Source organism: Budorcas taxicolor, chromosome 11, assembly GCF_023091745.1.
Source record: "Budorcas taxicolor isolate Tak-1 chromosome 11, Takin1.1, whole genome shotgun sequence".
In the NCBI taxonomy this organism is placed as follows: domain Eukaryota; kingdom Metazoa; phylum Chordata; class Mammalia; order Artiodactyla; family Bovidae; genus Budorcas; species Budorcas taxicolor.
In genome coordinates this window covers 97,718,114-97,734,721 of record NC_068920.1, presented here as the reverse complement: position 1 = coordinate 97,734,721, position 16,608 = coordinate 97,718,114, and the positions used below count along the sequence as shown (strand labels likewise).

At 36.1% G+C, this 16,608-nt stretch overlaps 1 protein-coding gene across 1 annotated transcript in view; it reads left to right on the top strand.

Moving 5' to 3' along the window:
- Nucleotides 1-16,608, top strand: part of PPP4R3B (protein phosphatase 4 regulatory subunit 3B) — a 52,978-nt gene that overhangs the window by 3,144 nt on the left and 33,226 nt on the right. The window contains exons 3-4 of the mRNA XM_052647698.1: nt 9,081-9,179; nt 14,009-14,632. Coding sequence (XP_052503658.1) covers nt 9,081-9,179; nt 14,009-14,632 — 723 coding nt within the window. The remainder of the gene's footprint in view (nt 1-9,080; nt 9,180-14,008; nt 14,633-16,608) is intronic.

The window sequence follows — 16,608 nt, the reverse complement described above, 5'->3', positions numbered from 1 at the left end:
AGTGTTTTTTTCTGCTTATAAAATACTATGTTTTTTTGAGAGAGAATCAAACATTTATTCTGTGTTGAACCCTGAAGATATTTCTTTTAAGTCAGCTAGTCAGATGGTTATTCTCTGTCTTTATACTGACTTATACCAGATAGCCACTTTGAGTTTGTTTTTTTGTTTGTTTGCTTGCTTCGTGACTAATATTTTGTAATCATTTTGTTTTCCACCTGCATAAATATAAAATTCTCAGGAATTGTTTTCTTAAGTACGACTCCCTACAAATTAGTTATATTATGGAGTCTTTTCAAATTGTATATGAAATCCTTTAGTTGTTTTAACTGGAAAGATCCCCTTATGGTGGAGGTTTGTGTATAAAATAATCCATCATCATTAGTTCAGAATTACACAGTGGTTCTGTGAATATTTTTAGAAACTTTGGGACATAATTTTGTGTGTCCTGTTACCCTGCTAGAAAATTTAAATAATATAGGAGAGAGATCATTACTTAAAAAAAAATTTTTTAATGCCATTAGGGGAGTAGTTTTTGTAATTAATCACACTTAAATAATATACCATTAGGACTTTTAAAAAAATATTTCCCTCATTGAAAATTTAATAATTGTACTAAATAACATTAAAGTACTAATAATTTAGTACTTTTACTAATAAAACTTAAGAGCTCTTCAGCAGTAAGAATACTCTGGAAAAGCTTTGTTTATAAGAATGAAAAACCTATGTAGATGGGGTCAGTTGTTTAATTATCTTTATATTTGTTTAAATTATACTTTTCTAATAGAAATCAAAGAACTATATAAGGGTTATGTTACGTTTGTTTGTTTCACCAGATCTTGTTTCATTTGCCTTTTTACCAAGTTACACAAATTGGGATTTCCAAGCACATTAATATTTTTCTATGTTCATTAGAATTATCTTTTTTTTAAATGTTATCATTTGAGTATTCAATAAATTAGCCTAGAAAATTGTGTGCTTGCTTAGTTACTTCAGTCGTGTCCGACTCTTTGCAACCCTGTGGACTGTAGCCTGCCCGGCTTCTCTGTCCATTGGATTCTCCAGGCAAGAATACTGCAGTGGGTTGCTGTGCCCTCCTCCAAGGAATCTTCCTGACCCAAGGATCAAACCCATGTGTCTTAATATCTCCTGCATTGGCAGGCGGGTTCTTTACCTCTAGTGCCACGTGGGAAGCCCCTTATTTCCAAAATTTATATGAAATATATTGATCATTAGTGGGAATTTTTGGTTTTTTTATGTTTTGGGCTATGCTTTGTAGCATGTGGGATCTTAGTTCTCTGACCAGGGATCAAACCCATGCTCCCTGTGTTAGAAGTGTAGAATTTTAACCACGAGACCACCAGGGAAGTCCTCCATTAGTGGATTTTTAATTAAAAAAGAAATGCCTTCAGTGAGTTAATGAGACATTCATAGTTACAGGATATTTTGCTACATTAAAGTACATTGATTAAATATAGAGAGGAATATTTACCATTATTCTTTTAACATTACAGTTCTAAGATGAGCTAAGTACTGAATTATGGGCTCAAAATGAGTTAGAATGAGTTTAATGTCAAATGACTCAATAAGAAATCACTGATTGATGTCACTTCCTTTGCTTACTATGGGCAGTATTGAAGTAGTTAATGGGAAGAAGATATACTTAACCTTAAGTAGCACATAAACTTGTAAAGTGTTTAAATAAACACATTAGAAGGAAAAGACAATGATTATACGGCCTGACACAAAATACAGTGCCTGATAACCTGTGTCAAAATTACAAGTTATTTAGAATCAGTTTCAGTTGATCTTGACTAAATCAGAAGCAGACTTATAGGGTGTATACTTTGTATATTGAACATAATTTTGTGTTAATCGGGTTTGGGAGAGATGTATAAAGAAGTCTTCATCCTGGGTGTTATTGGGAGACAAGACACAACAAGTGAAACAATTAAAGAATAATAATACAATAGCTAATAAAATGCTTTAACCCAGTCGTCCTTGAGAGCCCATGAAAGCATTTCACAGAAAGTTTAAGTTTTTTAACTGAGGTTGTACAGCAAGTATGCACCAACACAAAATACTGTGTAAAGTAACTTTATTCCAGAGACTTGAGCGGTAGAAAATAAGAGGAAAGAGAGACTGATTTGAGCCAGAATCATTGAGAAAATCTTCACTTCTTGGTGGTGTCTGCTGAATGATCTGTGATAGGGAAGGAAATAGTACACCTGACACAAAAGGTATTTATTAAGCCTCTTTGCAGCAGAGGTTTCTTATTTGAGAGCTTGGTTTGCTAAACAAAAGGGAGCCAGTATAGTTTCTTGAGTCTAACGTGAAAGTAATACCCTGTTTAGGAACCCAGTGTGGCAATGTTAAGAATATTGAATTGAGGGTAAGAAGGGAAACAGAAGAGCTTTAGGTAGCAACACCTTTGCAGTAATTAAGATCAAGAAAATGAAAGTCTGTTCAAGTGTAGTAAGTGGAATTGGAAAAGAAGAAACAGAACTTCAGTATATTTTCAAGAAAGTGCTGGAAAATTTGAGTAATGATTAAATATGAAAGAACTGACTGATTCACATTTTTGTACAGCAGAAATCAACACAACATTATAAAGTAATTATCTAATTTAAAAACTTTTTACCACACACAAAAAAAATTTTTAAGGGAATCAAAGGTTACTAGTAGTGTTGAATTTTGGGGCCATGAAAATGATGGTTCTCTCCAGAAACTGGGAAGTTGAGAAGAAAGCAGGTTTACATTTATCATATGGTTATGTGCTGCTTTTTTTTTAATGTTTTTATTTTGAATAGGTAATACATTCATGTTTTTTAACACAAGAGTATCTTTGAAGTCTCTCTTACTCTGGATTCTGTCCATACAGTTTCCTTTACTAGAGGCCACCAGTGTTACCAGTTTCTTGTATACCCTGCTAGAGGTTTTATGCGTATGTAACAAATTCGCATGCAGTCAACTACATAAAATTCTCCCTTTTATTGGCATAAGTGGTAGCAAACTGCATTTTGTTCTGTGCCTTATTTTCATTTCGTCTTTGACATGAGTAAAATGAATAGGTCTGAAAATTGAACATTCTGGGACTAGAATTAGAGTAAGAGTTTAGTTTAGGAGATTCTGATTTGAGAATCATTGAATGTTATTTTTAGCGACAAGAGGAGATTACCTTTGAGAGAGAAGGTATAGAGAAAAGAACAGAGCTTAAGGCTGAGTCTGGTTAAACTGTCTACATTTACTCATTCATCCAGTAATACTTGTTTGAGAGCTATTTGTGGTTTGGTTACTATCAGTAATTTGGATTTTTAAAGTGCAGTTGAAGGCTCTTGAAGAGTTTTCAGCATAGAAATGACATGATCCAAAATAGTAAATCAGTCTGTAGAATTGAAGACAAGCAATAAATGAGAGACTGGTTGAGAGAGTGCAGCAGAGTCTAGTAAGCTAGAGAGAATGTTGAATCCAGTTAGGGTAATGGCAGTAGAGATGGAAAGAGGAGGGGTGGTTAGATTTGAGATATATGTGAAGATAGAATTGACAGGGCATACTGCAGGATTAGATGTTTGGTAGTCAGGAATAAGGAAGATACAGTGAAGAAGAAGGAATAAGCAATTGGAAAGAATAGAGCATCAGGAAAATATGTTGTCTTCAAACCAAGGGAAAATATAATTGGTAAGGAAAGAAGGGCCAGTCAGGCAGCAAATGCTGTTTCATATCCTTTCAAGAGAAAGACTGAGAATATTCCACATTTTGGTTAGAAGAATGTCCACTGAAATGAAGGTAGAAATAAAAATAATCTTACTGTATCTATCTATGAATTGGCAGAATAATCCAATAAAATTGAGGATGTTGAGGTTTAGCCTAAGAACCATTATGAGGAATGAACTAATGAGTATGTGAGAGGTAAAGAAGTTTATAAAATTTTGAATGTTGCATTAAAATAGCTGCATGAATTTGTAATGAGTAGAATCCAGTCTGCACTTTGAACTGTAAATTAAGTGCATAAGTAGAGGACATGAATGATTAAGTACGAAACATGAGGCAGAGTGATTGGGTAGTGGTCTGGAATGGAACCAAGAAGGAATCTGGATATCATATGGAGAGGTCTTTCTTATTTAGGGTCCTTTTTATTTATTTCCTTCACTAGTGGCTCAAAGAAACTGCTGGCAATGCCAGATATGCAGGTTCAGTCCCTGGTTTGGGTAGATCCTCTGGAGAAGGAAATGGCAACCCACTCCAGTATTCTTCCCTGGAGAGTTCGTGGACAGAGGAGCCTGGCAGGCCCGAGTCCCTGGGGTTGCAGAGAGTCGGACACAACTGAGCAACTAACACTTTGACTTCACTTGTTTCTTACAATGCAGCAGGAGAGATGCTTGGGAAGCAAGTGTATTTTGCCATCTTTTAGAATTTGTTCACATTTCTTATGGGGCATAGTGATAGGAACATGGGTTTTAGAGTTTCATGGATACTCTTTAACAGTTTTTAATTCCATTATTTCTATCTTTATGATTTTGAGCAAATTTTCTCTGAACCTCCCTTTTTAAATGGAGATACTACCTGACTCATGTAATAGTTTTGAATTAATATATGAAAATTGCTTTAGCACGGTACCTGACACATAAGCACAGTAAGATAACTATTCATGGTCATCTTATAATAATCCTTATGTAGGCAGCATTTTCCTCTTTTCCAGAAAGGAAAGACAATCAAAGAAGTAAAATATTCAGCTGAAAGTCATGGAAATAGTGGACAGTGAAACTGTGGGTGGTGCCACCAGGTCCTCCATCTAGTTCAGAGTTACTCCCATTGCACCAAATATATCAGATTTTGAGACGATAAGACACTACTACTGTAAGTGGTGTCATCATGTCTGTCTTGGACTATATGTTATACCATACTGTATGTAATACTATGCATAGATTTAAAAATCTATCTCAGAAAGCATTTAGGCCAGCTGTTGCTATAAACTGCCGGGGCTTCCTGGATAACTCAGTGATAAAGAATCCACCAGCCATTGCAAGGATGCAGATTCAATCCCTGGGTCAGGAAGATCCCCTGGAGAAGGAAATGGCAACCCACTTCAGTATTTTTGCCTGGAAATCCTGCACAGAGGAGCCAGGCTACAGTCCACAGGGTCACAAAAGAGTCGGACAGGAATTAGCGACTAAACAACAACAGAGAGTTCCATGCTGCATTTTCTGGTTAATCTCACTGATTTCAGGCATCACATTGATTTTGAACCTGTAAATTGAATACTGTAAATCTAATAATCTTTTCCTATTTTATAAAAAATTAGTATTCCTTTTGAAAAACTTTAGCTCTTCCTCTATCGATTTTGTCAACGTCATTGGGAGCAAAGATAGGGTTAGTCTGGCAAGCAGTAGGATCTCACATATTTTATGAGTAGATTTTATTCATGTTAATAAAGTGGATCAGTACTAAGGAAGAGAACTGAAACATAATTCATTGGTTTGTTAGACCCTTTAAAAATGTGTCATGGATTTCTTAGCGAATATATAAAAATTGGAGCCCCTTTCCCCAAAAAAGATGTTATGAATCAGGTTTTAGATAAAATTTTAAGGCGTCTGTAGACTCTGGATTAAGAACCTCTGGTTTAAACAGTATTTGGCTCAAGAATGTGTTTTTAATATATAAAATTGAAAATAACTATTTCTCATAATAAAACTGCATTGTGAAAACCTGTTAGTGGAGGCTAAATTGTCAGGTTTCTCTAGCTCGTGTCTTACTCCCATGCTGGGCTTGAACATAATCACCTTTATTTTTTCTTCTTCTTTCTTTTTACACAATCAGACCAAATAAAATTTTAAAGCTCATTTTAAATCTGACTTCCATAGGGATATAGTGGTGATTAACTGTTTTAGTTAATAGAGGAAAACTGTGCTTTCCTTGGTTTAAACTGAGACATTAATAACATCCCAAAGATACGTGTGCCACACACTGATTAGGAAAAAAATGAAAGATCACAGCGTACACTGATGGAAAACAATTTACTATGAAAAATTGGGCTTGACTCAATTTAGGCTTTTTGGTATGTAAGAAATTGTGCCATTTGACACTGCATTCTGGTATAAATATTCTTATGCCAGCTCTCTATATATGTTCCCTTACCCAGCAATGTGACCCTTGGAATAAGCAGTTCTAAACAGTCCTTTTTAACGGGTACTTTTTTACCCAGACAGTAAGGTACGGAGGAGAGAGAAAAGGAAAGATGGATTTTGTCATCATTTGACTGAATAACAACAACATAGAGATGAAAGGTGTCTCTGACAGCATTTCCCTTTTCTCTGTTAACCAGCTGGTGGTGTACTTAGGTCATGTTCTCAAATTTGACTTATCCAAAGAATTACCTGAGATCCTTGTTAAAAATAAGGATTCTTAGACTTACTCCAGACCTGTATCCAGGGGAGAAGCATGGGAATCTATATTTTTTACCATCTCCTGAGGTCAGTCCCCTTTGCATTGAAAACAATTCTAAATATAAATCCTATTTAGTTTCTGGGATTTTGATTGGCTTATGGATAAAGAGTTTACTGTTAAGGATGGGAAAGAAAGAACAAAAGAAAATGGTTAAGAAGAAAGATACTGCATCATTTTAATTCAGACTTTGTTGCTTACTTGGACTTTTCTCGGAAGATAGATTGGAACCAAAATAGAAGGGGCATTTAATACCTGGATAAAGAAAGGGTTTTGAATTTCATTCATTCTGCTATACTAGTGATCTCCAAAATGGAATGCACAGTATGAATCATTGGAGAAGAAACCTGTTCATCAAAAATTGAATTTTGCTAATATTTAATGAAGTCACATGGTGAAGAATCAAAAATAAGCATGGTATTCTGAGAGAAGGGGATTCCCTGGTAGCTCAACTTTTAAAGAATCCATCTGCAATGCAGGAGACCTCGGTTCAATTCCTGGGTCAGGAAGATCCACTGAAGAAGGGATAGGCTACCCACTCCAGTATTTTTGGGCTTCCCTGGTGGCTCAGCTGGTAGAGAATCTGCCTGCAATGCAGGAGACCTGGGTTTGATCCCTGGGCTGAGAAGATCTCCTGGAGAAGAGAAAGGCTACCGTCTCCAGTATTCTGGCCTGGAGAATGGGGTCGCAGAGTCAGACATGATTGAGCAATTTTCACTTTTCTGAGAGAAGAGTAACATTTCCATGAAGACTGTTCTCCACCCATTATGAGTTGTTATAGACTGTATATGCAGATAAATATTTACAGATATTTTCCAACTAAAATAACATAACCCTAACAAAAATGTGCGTGTGCCTTAAAATGGGTTGAAGACAGTAACGAAAGTGCAAGTCAACAAGATAGTTGTCAAACTGATTTACACTTAGTGTAGTCTGTCTGTTGGCCAAGTGACAAAGCCAAAACAATGATTAAAATAGATAGTATAAAAAGTTGTCCCTCCCCCCCAAATTCAGAATTGCTAAAAGGATGGCATTAAATATGGATTTGTATCTCCCGTCAGTTATGGATATACTATGCCCTAACTATATTGGGTCTTAAAATTCTTAGTAATAATAATATGGAGCCATTACAGTTTAAACATTTTAAAAATATGGCTTATCTTTTTAAGCTTTATATAAGCCTTTTAATTTCTGTTTTAGTATGAAATTAATGTTTTATAAAGTACATATGGCTCTACTAATAATATATTCCTTAAATAATATGTAAGTAATTTGAGGGACACAGTTTTTAAAAGTTTGGAGATCACTATTTCTGCAGCTGCTTTTCTGTTGAGCTCTAAGAAACTCGGGAACTAAGGAAAGAACATGGACCCTCTGCAGGTGCTCTAGTGCTTTAACCAGAATAGCTTTGTTTTTATCTTCTTTTTTTTAATGGAGATTCTTAGTAAAATTTTGATGATAAAAAGAGCTCTCTTGATTTTTAAAAAAGATTTCAAAACCTCTTCTGTACATGACGGGAGCAACTAAAGGTTTTTAAATCAAAGAGTGGCCTACTCAAATAAAGGGGCTTTCCAGGTGGTGCTAACAGTAAAGAACTCTTGTGCCAGTGCATGAGACAAGAGAGAGGGGTTCAGTCTTGGATCAGGAAGATCCTTTGGAGGAGGCATGGCAACCCACTCCAGTGTTCTTGCCTGGAGAATCCCATGGACAGAGGAGCTTGGTGGGGCTATAGGTCCCATAGACAGAGGAGCCTGGTGGGCAAAGAGTTGGACATGGCTGAAGCGACTTAGCACACAAGCACGATGGCAAACAATCCTTTCTAAGAAGCATGGCCAATAAGGAGCAAGAACACAGATTTTCAGTGTTCTTTTTACCTGGTTATACAACAAATAAGTGTTAATCTGAGTCCTAGATTAATTAAAAGATATTTTTTACTTTCTTGTTAGAGCTACCAAAGTACTGAAATGTTTTCATTTTGAAAATTTTGTCTTTATTGGGGTTCACTTTTAGTTTTCTGTTTTTTAATAGGCTATAATATTTATAAATTACCGGTTAACTGAACAATTAATATGTTTTCATAAATTACAGTTTTGATAATTGAAATAACCTCAGATTGCATTTTTTTGAAATTCAAAGTTTTAGCCATATTAAACTTCCATTATTATGTATCCTTCAAAAGTCCATTTCATTTAGGTTCTCATAATGATTTTAGTGTTTATACTTGTGTTTTAATTTAAAACCAAACTTTAGTTTTTAATAAGGGAGTTGACAGTTTTTCCCCAAAAGCATAACCTTTGGGAGAGACATAATTAAAGACATCTGAATGTGTATACTATACTTTGGCCAAGTGCTAGACTTTTGATTAAACATTTATCTCGGTAACATGAGCCTGCTAACATATCTTGATATTTTTTGTGTCAGAAGATTGCTTACTGACACAGTGTCAAAGCTATGATTTCTTTGCCAGTATAATACTAAAGTTACAAAGGATAACAAAATGCAATTACATGGTGTCAATTGAGTGCACATTAATTGCACTTATCTGAGGGCATTGCTTTGCTGTTTCTTGTCCGCTTGATTTTTATTTATACTTTGTAGTTATTTCTTCTGGTGTGATGACACAAATCTTTATTTTTAAACAGGATACATTAATTGTTTGGTCAGAAGCTGAAAACTATGATCTGGCACTAAGTTTCCAGGAAAAAGCTGGCTGTGATGAGATCTGGGAAAAAATTTGTCAGGTAAGGTTATTTTAATAATATTTAACTTGCATGCATTCTTGATTTTTTTTTTTCCGTTTTATCTAAAAGAGGTATGTTAAAATGTGGAGAGATAAAACAGAAAACAAACATATAGGAAGGCTGACTGCCCATGTGGCTGACTCTAGTTTCCAGCACTTCCAGATGTTGAGCTGATACTGTGTGGCCCAAGATCTCCACCATAAACCATACAGTTAGCCATACATGTATGTGCAGGATGTATCTGGCATAGCACAAGGCCCCCAGGTAAACAAAACCACTCCCAATAGACCGTATATTCAGAATGCTTAGGGATTACCTCTCACGAATTAGACAAGGTCCAAACCTTTCTTGAGGGAAGAGTAGTCCTTTACTGCAAAGATCACCATTTGGCCTCTTGGCTGAGACTGTTACACCAAAATGATCATATTTGCCTTAGCATGTACATTTAGTGTAGCATATATGCGACAAAGCAGTAGTATCGGTATCAACATGCCTAACATTTGGAGGAGCCAATCTGGGCTAGGGATAGACTTATTCTGTCCTATAAAGCCATGATTTACTTTCTTGCACTATTTTGACTGATCATTTCCCTCCTTCATCTACTGTAATTTGTTTTAATACCTTACGGTCAACTCTTAAGAAAACTCTTTAGTATAGAAATTAGCTGATGGTTAATAGCTGGTAAGTCCATTTATTCTTCATGTCAATCATTTTCTATTGACATTACATGCTAAGGAGCTTTACTTCAATTTTCCAGAACATTTGATCTTGAATATCAATATTATCATAAAGCTTATGTACGTAAGGTAGTTGGATCAACAGTAGTAATGTTATACCATGTGTGGTAGTAGATATAATCTGAAAAGTAAGAATCCAAGTGGATACTGGCACATTACTGTTGGGTTGGCCAAGTTGTTTGTGGCTTTTCCAGATGTTACAAAGCTTCTCTGTAGAAAGGACAAGCTTCTTTGGCCAAACCAGTAGAATCCCACTCAGTCATTAATAATTAGTCCATGAGTTCATCATATTGTATGGCAGTGTCTCCCAGAGTGGTGTCAGTTCTGTCTGGTTGACCTACAGACTTCATTCAACTTTTTTGAATCCCAGGAGCAGTGGTAGACTTAGTAAATATATAGCTTCAGCCTCCAGGCATCTGTTATAATTGAGCTAAGAGAATACCATCTCTTACCCTGAGCTTTTTTAAGGCACCCATGTTAATATTTGATTTCTCTCATTACATTACCTACTTATTCATTACTTTGCCCTCTGTTATCATTTCTCCTCCCTATTTGTCATTGATTTTTACCCAAACTTTTCCACCTTTGAAAGGAATGTTAATGTTTGGCCACTCTGCTGGTCTCCCAAGGTTAATTTTTTACTACACAACTCAGTACTACACTTTTAAGATCTATCCGTGTTCCTGAGTATACATTTAGTTTATTGCTCCCAGCTACTGTGTGGTATTCTACAGAACCATACATTATGTTTTAGTTCTGGGAGGTCATTCCTGACTTTGAAAGAACAATTTCAATAAAAAACACATTTCTTGGTCATTTCTTAACTCCTTATAATGAGAAAATAGAATTCCTCTCTGAAAAAGATTGATAGCTCAAGGAGTACTAAGTATATTAAGGGTAATGGTGAATGATAGAAAGAATCATTGGGAAGAAAGAAATTACAGAAACCTGGAGCTCAGATAATTGATAATATATGGAGCTGTTAGAAAGCATAGTCAAAAATACATATGGAACTTTTAACCTTAGAAAATGGTAGGGACATTTTCTTTGAAACAGATGAAGGAAGTGAGTAAAGATATAAGTTGTGAGATGGAAAAGAAGAATATTGGAGGAAGTTGAATACTCAGTGGCTTCTTGGAGAAAAAGATCTCTTTTGTGAGACTTAAAGGAGAAATAGTGTTTGACAGTTGAAAAGGAAAACAATTTAAAGCAGTAAACTATAAGGCACTGATGACTGTGATTGGTGTGTGGGAAATACAAATTTTCATTGAGAATCCTATTGATAGTGGACTTGCCATGAACGTTTTCATCATAAAGTTGACTGACTTTAAGAATGTTAAGGACAGTTTATGTTGTAATAACAAAATCTTGAAATTTCAGTGGCTTATCACAACAAAAGCTTGGTTTTTTTCCCTTAATGCTGTTTGACCAATATTGGAGAGGAAGGAACTTTGCTTAGCAGAGTCACTCGGGGGCCCAAGTTGATAAGAGAATTCATTTTAATATTTCCAAGGTTATTGCAAAGTGGGAAAGAAAAGTGATGAATCAGGGGCACTGGTTTTTAAAATTCTTTCCAGAAGTTACACATGGCACTTTTGTTCACATTTGATTGGCCAAAGCAAGTCACACAGCTCCGTGTAACTTCACTGAATCAATGAACTCACATGCCACAAGAGACAGAACCAGAAGTACCTGGTGGACAGCACTGTTGTGTGTTAGTCTCTCAGTCATGTCTGACTCTGCAACCCCATGGATTGTAGCCCACCAGGCTCTTCTGTGCATGGGATTCTCCAGGCAAGGATACTGGAGTGGGTTGCCGTTTCCTTCTCCAGGGGATCTTCCTGACCCAGGGATCGAACCCAGGTCTCCTGCATTGCAAGCAGATGCTTTACCACCTGTGCTATTAGGGAAGCCCGGTGGACAACACTTTTGACATCCAAATAGATACTTGGGTTTGTGTGCAATTGACAGATTAGAGTTACGTTTAGGAGAGAATTGAGGAAGCTTGTAAGGGTTAATACTAGATAACAAATAAAACATGCTATAACCAAATTAATGTTTCCAGAGCTGTGCTTTTATTCTTAAACTTATGCAAACCGTGTTCATTTGAAGGGTAAGTTAACTCCTCTGGTTTCCTCTTTTTTGTTCTTTGTAACCTCTGATTCTTCTTCCTTCCCTCAGGCTTTTCCATTCCTCTTTTCTCTGGTTTCTGTTAGAGTCTTCTGGGCTTAACTGCCACCCTAATACCAGATATCTATCTTCTATCTTATCTTTCCAGAGTAATAGGCCCGTGGGCTTCCCGTGTGGTTCAATTATTAAGAATCCACTTGCCAAACAGGAGACACATGTTCAGTCGCTGGGTCGGGAAGATCCCCTGAAGAAGGAAATAGCAACCCACTCCAATATCATTGCCTGGAAAATCCCATGGATAGAGGAGCCTAGCGGACTACAGTCCATAGGGTCACAAAAGAGACAGACGTGACTTAGTAACTAAACAACCGTAGCCCCACAGGTTTAGTTGTCAGCTGGATATTCAAACACCTCAAACTCAACATCAGTTGGTTAAAGAAGCCATGATCTTCCTAATGACAAGTTTAAAACTGTGGGGTCATTGCGATTCCTTTTCTCTTTTATAGCTATTCCTCATCTGCTCCAACATCATAATCCAAATTCAGTTGTTCATTTAGCCTTTGGAATAACAACCTATTTTACCTATATTTTCAAATTTATCTCATGCAGCTGATGCTGGGTCAACTTTCTAAAGTGCTACACATTCACTTCCCTGAACAATCCAGATATTTTAGCTTGACTTCCCATGATCTGGTTTCATTCACTCTGCATTTCCAGATTTGCTGTTTGCCATGTGTATGTCCTATACTTTCATTTCTATGGCTCTGTGCTCTTTCCCCTTGCACTTTGAGTACCTTTTTCTCCCTCTGAATCTTACCTTTTTCTCTCTCTTAAGATTTCTTAAAATCTCAAATGCCATGGCTTTTATGATCCCTTCGTTGTATTCTTTGCTCACTCCCACCCCAAGAGCTGGAAGGAATTTTCCTTCCTCTGAGTTTCCAAGATATTTTATCTGAACTGTTCTTATGACCTTGCTTATAGTGTACCTTAAATTTATGTGTCATCCTCCTTAGGCCCAGATATTCTGTTGAAAACTCAGAAGTAAAAAAAATACTGTCACTCCTCTAGAGAAAAAAAAAAAAACAGATGCATTAGTATATCCATCTACTTTTTTCTCTTAAGTTCTTAGATCTTTTTTCATGTGTTGCTTTGGTGAATTTGGAAACTTGTGGAACTTTGTCTATTTAGGATATTCAGGATGTTTTAAGGTGGAGAACAGAAAATTATTACACGATTGGATTAGGAATTAGAAAAATTTATGAAAAGTCAAATTCTAAACTTTTTCTTTTAGAATAATTCACTAGAAAATTTGTTAGCCTTGCTTTTCTTCAATCATAAAGCAGTCAACCTGAATCATACAGCAGTTCTTTATTCATTATGGTATAATTTTTATCTAGATGTTAGAACCTTTGGAGGCTTTATCACAGATGTTAAATGAATGCCAGTTTTTGAAATAATAGATTTTTTTATTAGTCTGTTTATCAGTTTCAGACTCGGAGCAAAAGCAAATATTTTTTCAAAAATATTTTGAGGAAATCGTATTTTCTTATTCTTGAATAGACAAGAAGTTGAGTTTTAATTTGGTTTGAACTTAATAGTGTCCTTGTTAAGCCAGTGTGGTGGTGCTTTGTTACACATAATAATTTTGAGGACTGAGAGAAGAGTTAATTTCTGCAAAGTTCACTCCACATTATCAGATATTGAGGTTATTAGGTATCAGAATTAACCTCAAGTTATAAGTTGGGAAATTTAGAAGTGAAATCATCTGCAATCAGCAACTGAAGACTCAAATAACTGACTGTAAGCTAATAGTATTTCCTCCTCTACACTTCACTTTTAATTAACAATGTATTAGGATTAATTCCTTAAAAGGTATGTTTACTTAAATTCAGTGGTGAGTGATTTGGTTTCGGAAATTTTGAATTCTTTTGTATTTTAAGGTAACCAGCTGTATATTTTTAGGTTCAAGGTAAGGATCCATCAGTGGAAGTCACACAGGACCTTATTGATGAATCAGAAGAAGAACGATTTGAAGAAATGCCTGAAACCAGTCATCTGATTGACCTACCCACGTGTGAACTCAATAAACTTGAAGAGATTGCTGACTTAGTTACCTCAGTTCTCTCCTCACCTATCCGTAGAGAAAAGCTGGCTCTGGCCTTGGAAAATGAAGGCTATATTAAAAAACTACTGCAGTTATTCCAAGCTTGTGAGAACCTGGAAAACACTGAAGGCTTACACCATTTGTATGAAATTATTAGAGGAATCTTATTCCTAAATAAGGCAACTCTGTTTGAGGTTATGTTTTCTGATGAGTGTATCATGGATGTCGTGGGATGTCTTGAATATGACCCTGCTTTGGCTCAGCCAAAAAGGCACCGAGAATTCTTGACCAAAACTGCAAAGTTTAAGGAAGTTATACCAATAACAGACTCTGAACTAAGGCAAAAAATACATCAGACTTACAGGGTACAGTACATTCAGGACATCATTTTGCCTACACCATCTGTTTTTGAAGAGAATTTTCTTTCTACTCTTACATCTTTTATTTTCTTCAACAAAGTTGAAATAGTCAGCATGTTGCAGGTAAGTAAACTGCGGTATTCTTCACAATTCTGTTTTCAAATACGTAGTCACCCTAATAGTTAAGCTGGTGTTTGTTCCTTCTTTTTGAAATATTTATTTTGTTTACTCTAAATGTACTATTAAACACAGAAAACAGGGCTTTATCTCATAGTTTTCTGTAGAGTCGTTTATTAGTGTGATCTTTTATATTTCTAAATCTCCTGTCATGCAGCTGGAGTTTGTTTTTTTTTACTTTTTTTGCATTTAAAACATTGTGGTTCAGTATATGTGACATAAAATTCAGAATTTTTATAATTTTTAAGTGTACAGTTCATAGTGTGTACATTGACAGTGCTATGCAGTCATCACTACTATCCATTTCCCGAACTTTTCCATCTTAAACAGAACCAGCTGATTTTTAAAAATACCTTTTATGCCATGTTGTGAGACCTAATTATTATTGTGGGTATGTGTGACTGTGTGTGCTTAAAGATTCCCAGATAATTCAGATATGCAGCCAGGACTGAGACTAACTGATTTTATTCTGTTTCCTTGAACTGTATAATGGAAGTTTTATACCTCTAATGGTGAATGAGTCCTGGGTTTGGCATTTTGGTTTTGTGCGTGTGCCCATTTTTACATTGTTGCAGGAAAAAAAGTTTTGATTTCAGACTTTATAGGAGCAGCTCCTCTTTTCCCCTCAAGGTTTTGTTACCTAAAGTAGTTCGGTTCAGTTTAGTCGCTCAGTCGTGTCCGACTCTTTGCGACCCCATGAATCGCAGCACGCCAGGCCTCCCTGTCCATCACCATCTCCCGGAGATCACTCAGACTCAACTTCCATCGAGTCGGTGATGCCATCCAGCCATCTCATCCTCGGTCGTCCCCTTTTCCTCCTGCCCCCAATCCCTCCCAGCGTCAGAGTCTTTTCCAATGAGTCAGCTCTTCGCATGAGGTGGCCAAAGTATTGGAGTTTCTACTTTAGCATCATTCCTTCCAAAGAACACCCAGGGCTGATCTCCTTCAGAATGGACTGGTTGGATCTCCTTGCAGTCCAAGGGATTCTGAAGAGTCTTCTCCAACACATGCACAACTTGACTTAGAATAATTATGATTTATTAAAAGCTTTTAAAGTGAAATGGTAAGAAAAACTGAAATGATCTAAGGAAACTAGTTTAATTATTAATACTTAGAGAAGCAGGGATTTAGGGGGAGATTTCCCAGCTGTATTTATGATAGGCTTTAAGCTGTGATTCAGTAGCTCCCTTAATACATATATCAGAACAGAGTGCTTTTGTAGAATATTATCAAGAATAATAGGGGCTTCCCTGGTGGTCCAGTGGGTAAAACTCTGTATTCCCAACGTAGGGGACCCAGATTCGATCCCTGGTCAGGGAGCTAGATCCCACAAGTCACAATTAAGAGTGCTCATGCCACAGCTAAGACCCAGCACAGCCAAATTTAAAAAAAAATTTTTTTTTTAATAATAGAGATCAGGGGAAGAAAATACTAGCAATCAGCATTCTCCTAGCAGACTGTAGTACCTGAAATTGCTTCTCTAATCCTTTATGGAGTTTTAGCTGTCAGCACACAAATAATGAATCCTATAAGAAGAATTTAAATGGGAAATAGCATTTATCAAAGAACTGGAACTATTTTCCAATGAAAACATTCTGAAAATAGTTAAAAATCTTTAGACAGGAAAGGAGTTAATCTGGGAGCAATGCAGGAAAAGAATTTATAAAAGGCGTTGAGATAAATGTGTACTTATTCACTAAAATCTAAAATATTGAGAAAGATAAATGATTTGAAGGATAAGTGATTTATACAGTTGCACTCTCTCAGAAGGTGAATGATTCAGACTTCCATACATAAAGTCCAAAGGGAATCAAATTAACGAAAGGAACACTTCTGAGTCAGTGAAAGGGGTTATTTGTCAATGATGTGTCTTTGAGTAGCACCAAAGGATATTTATTGGGAGAGCTATTACATTTTCCATA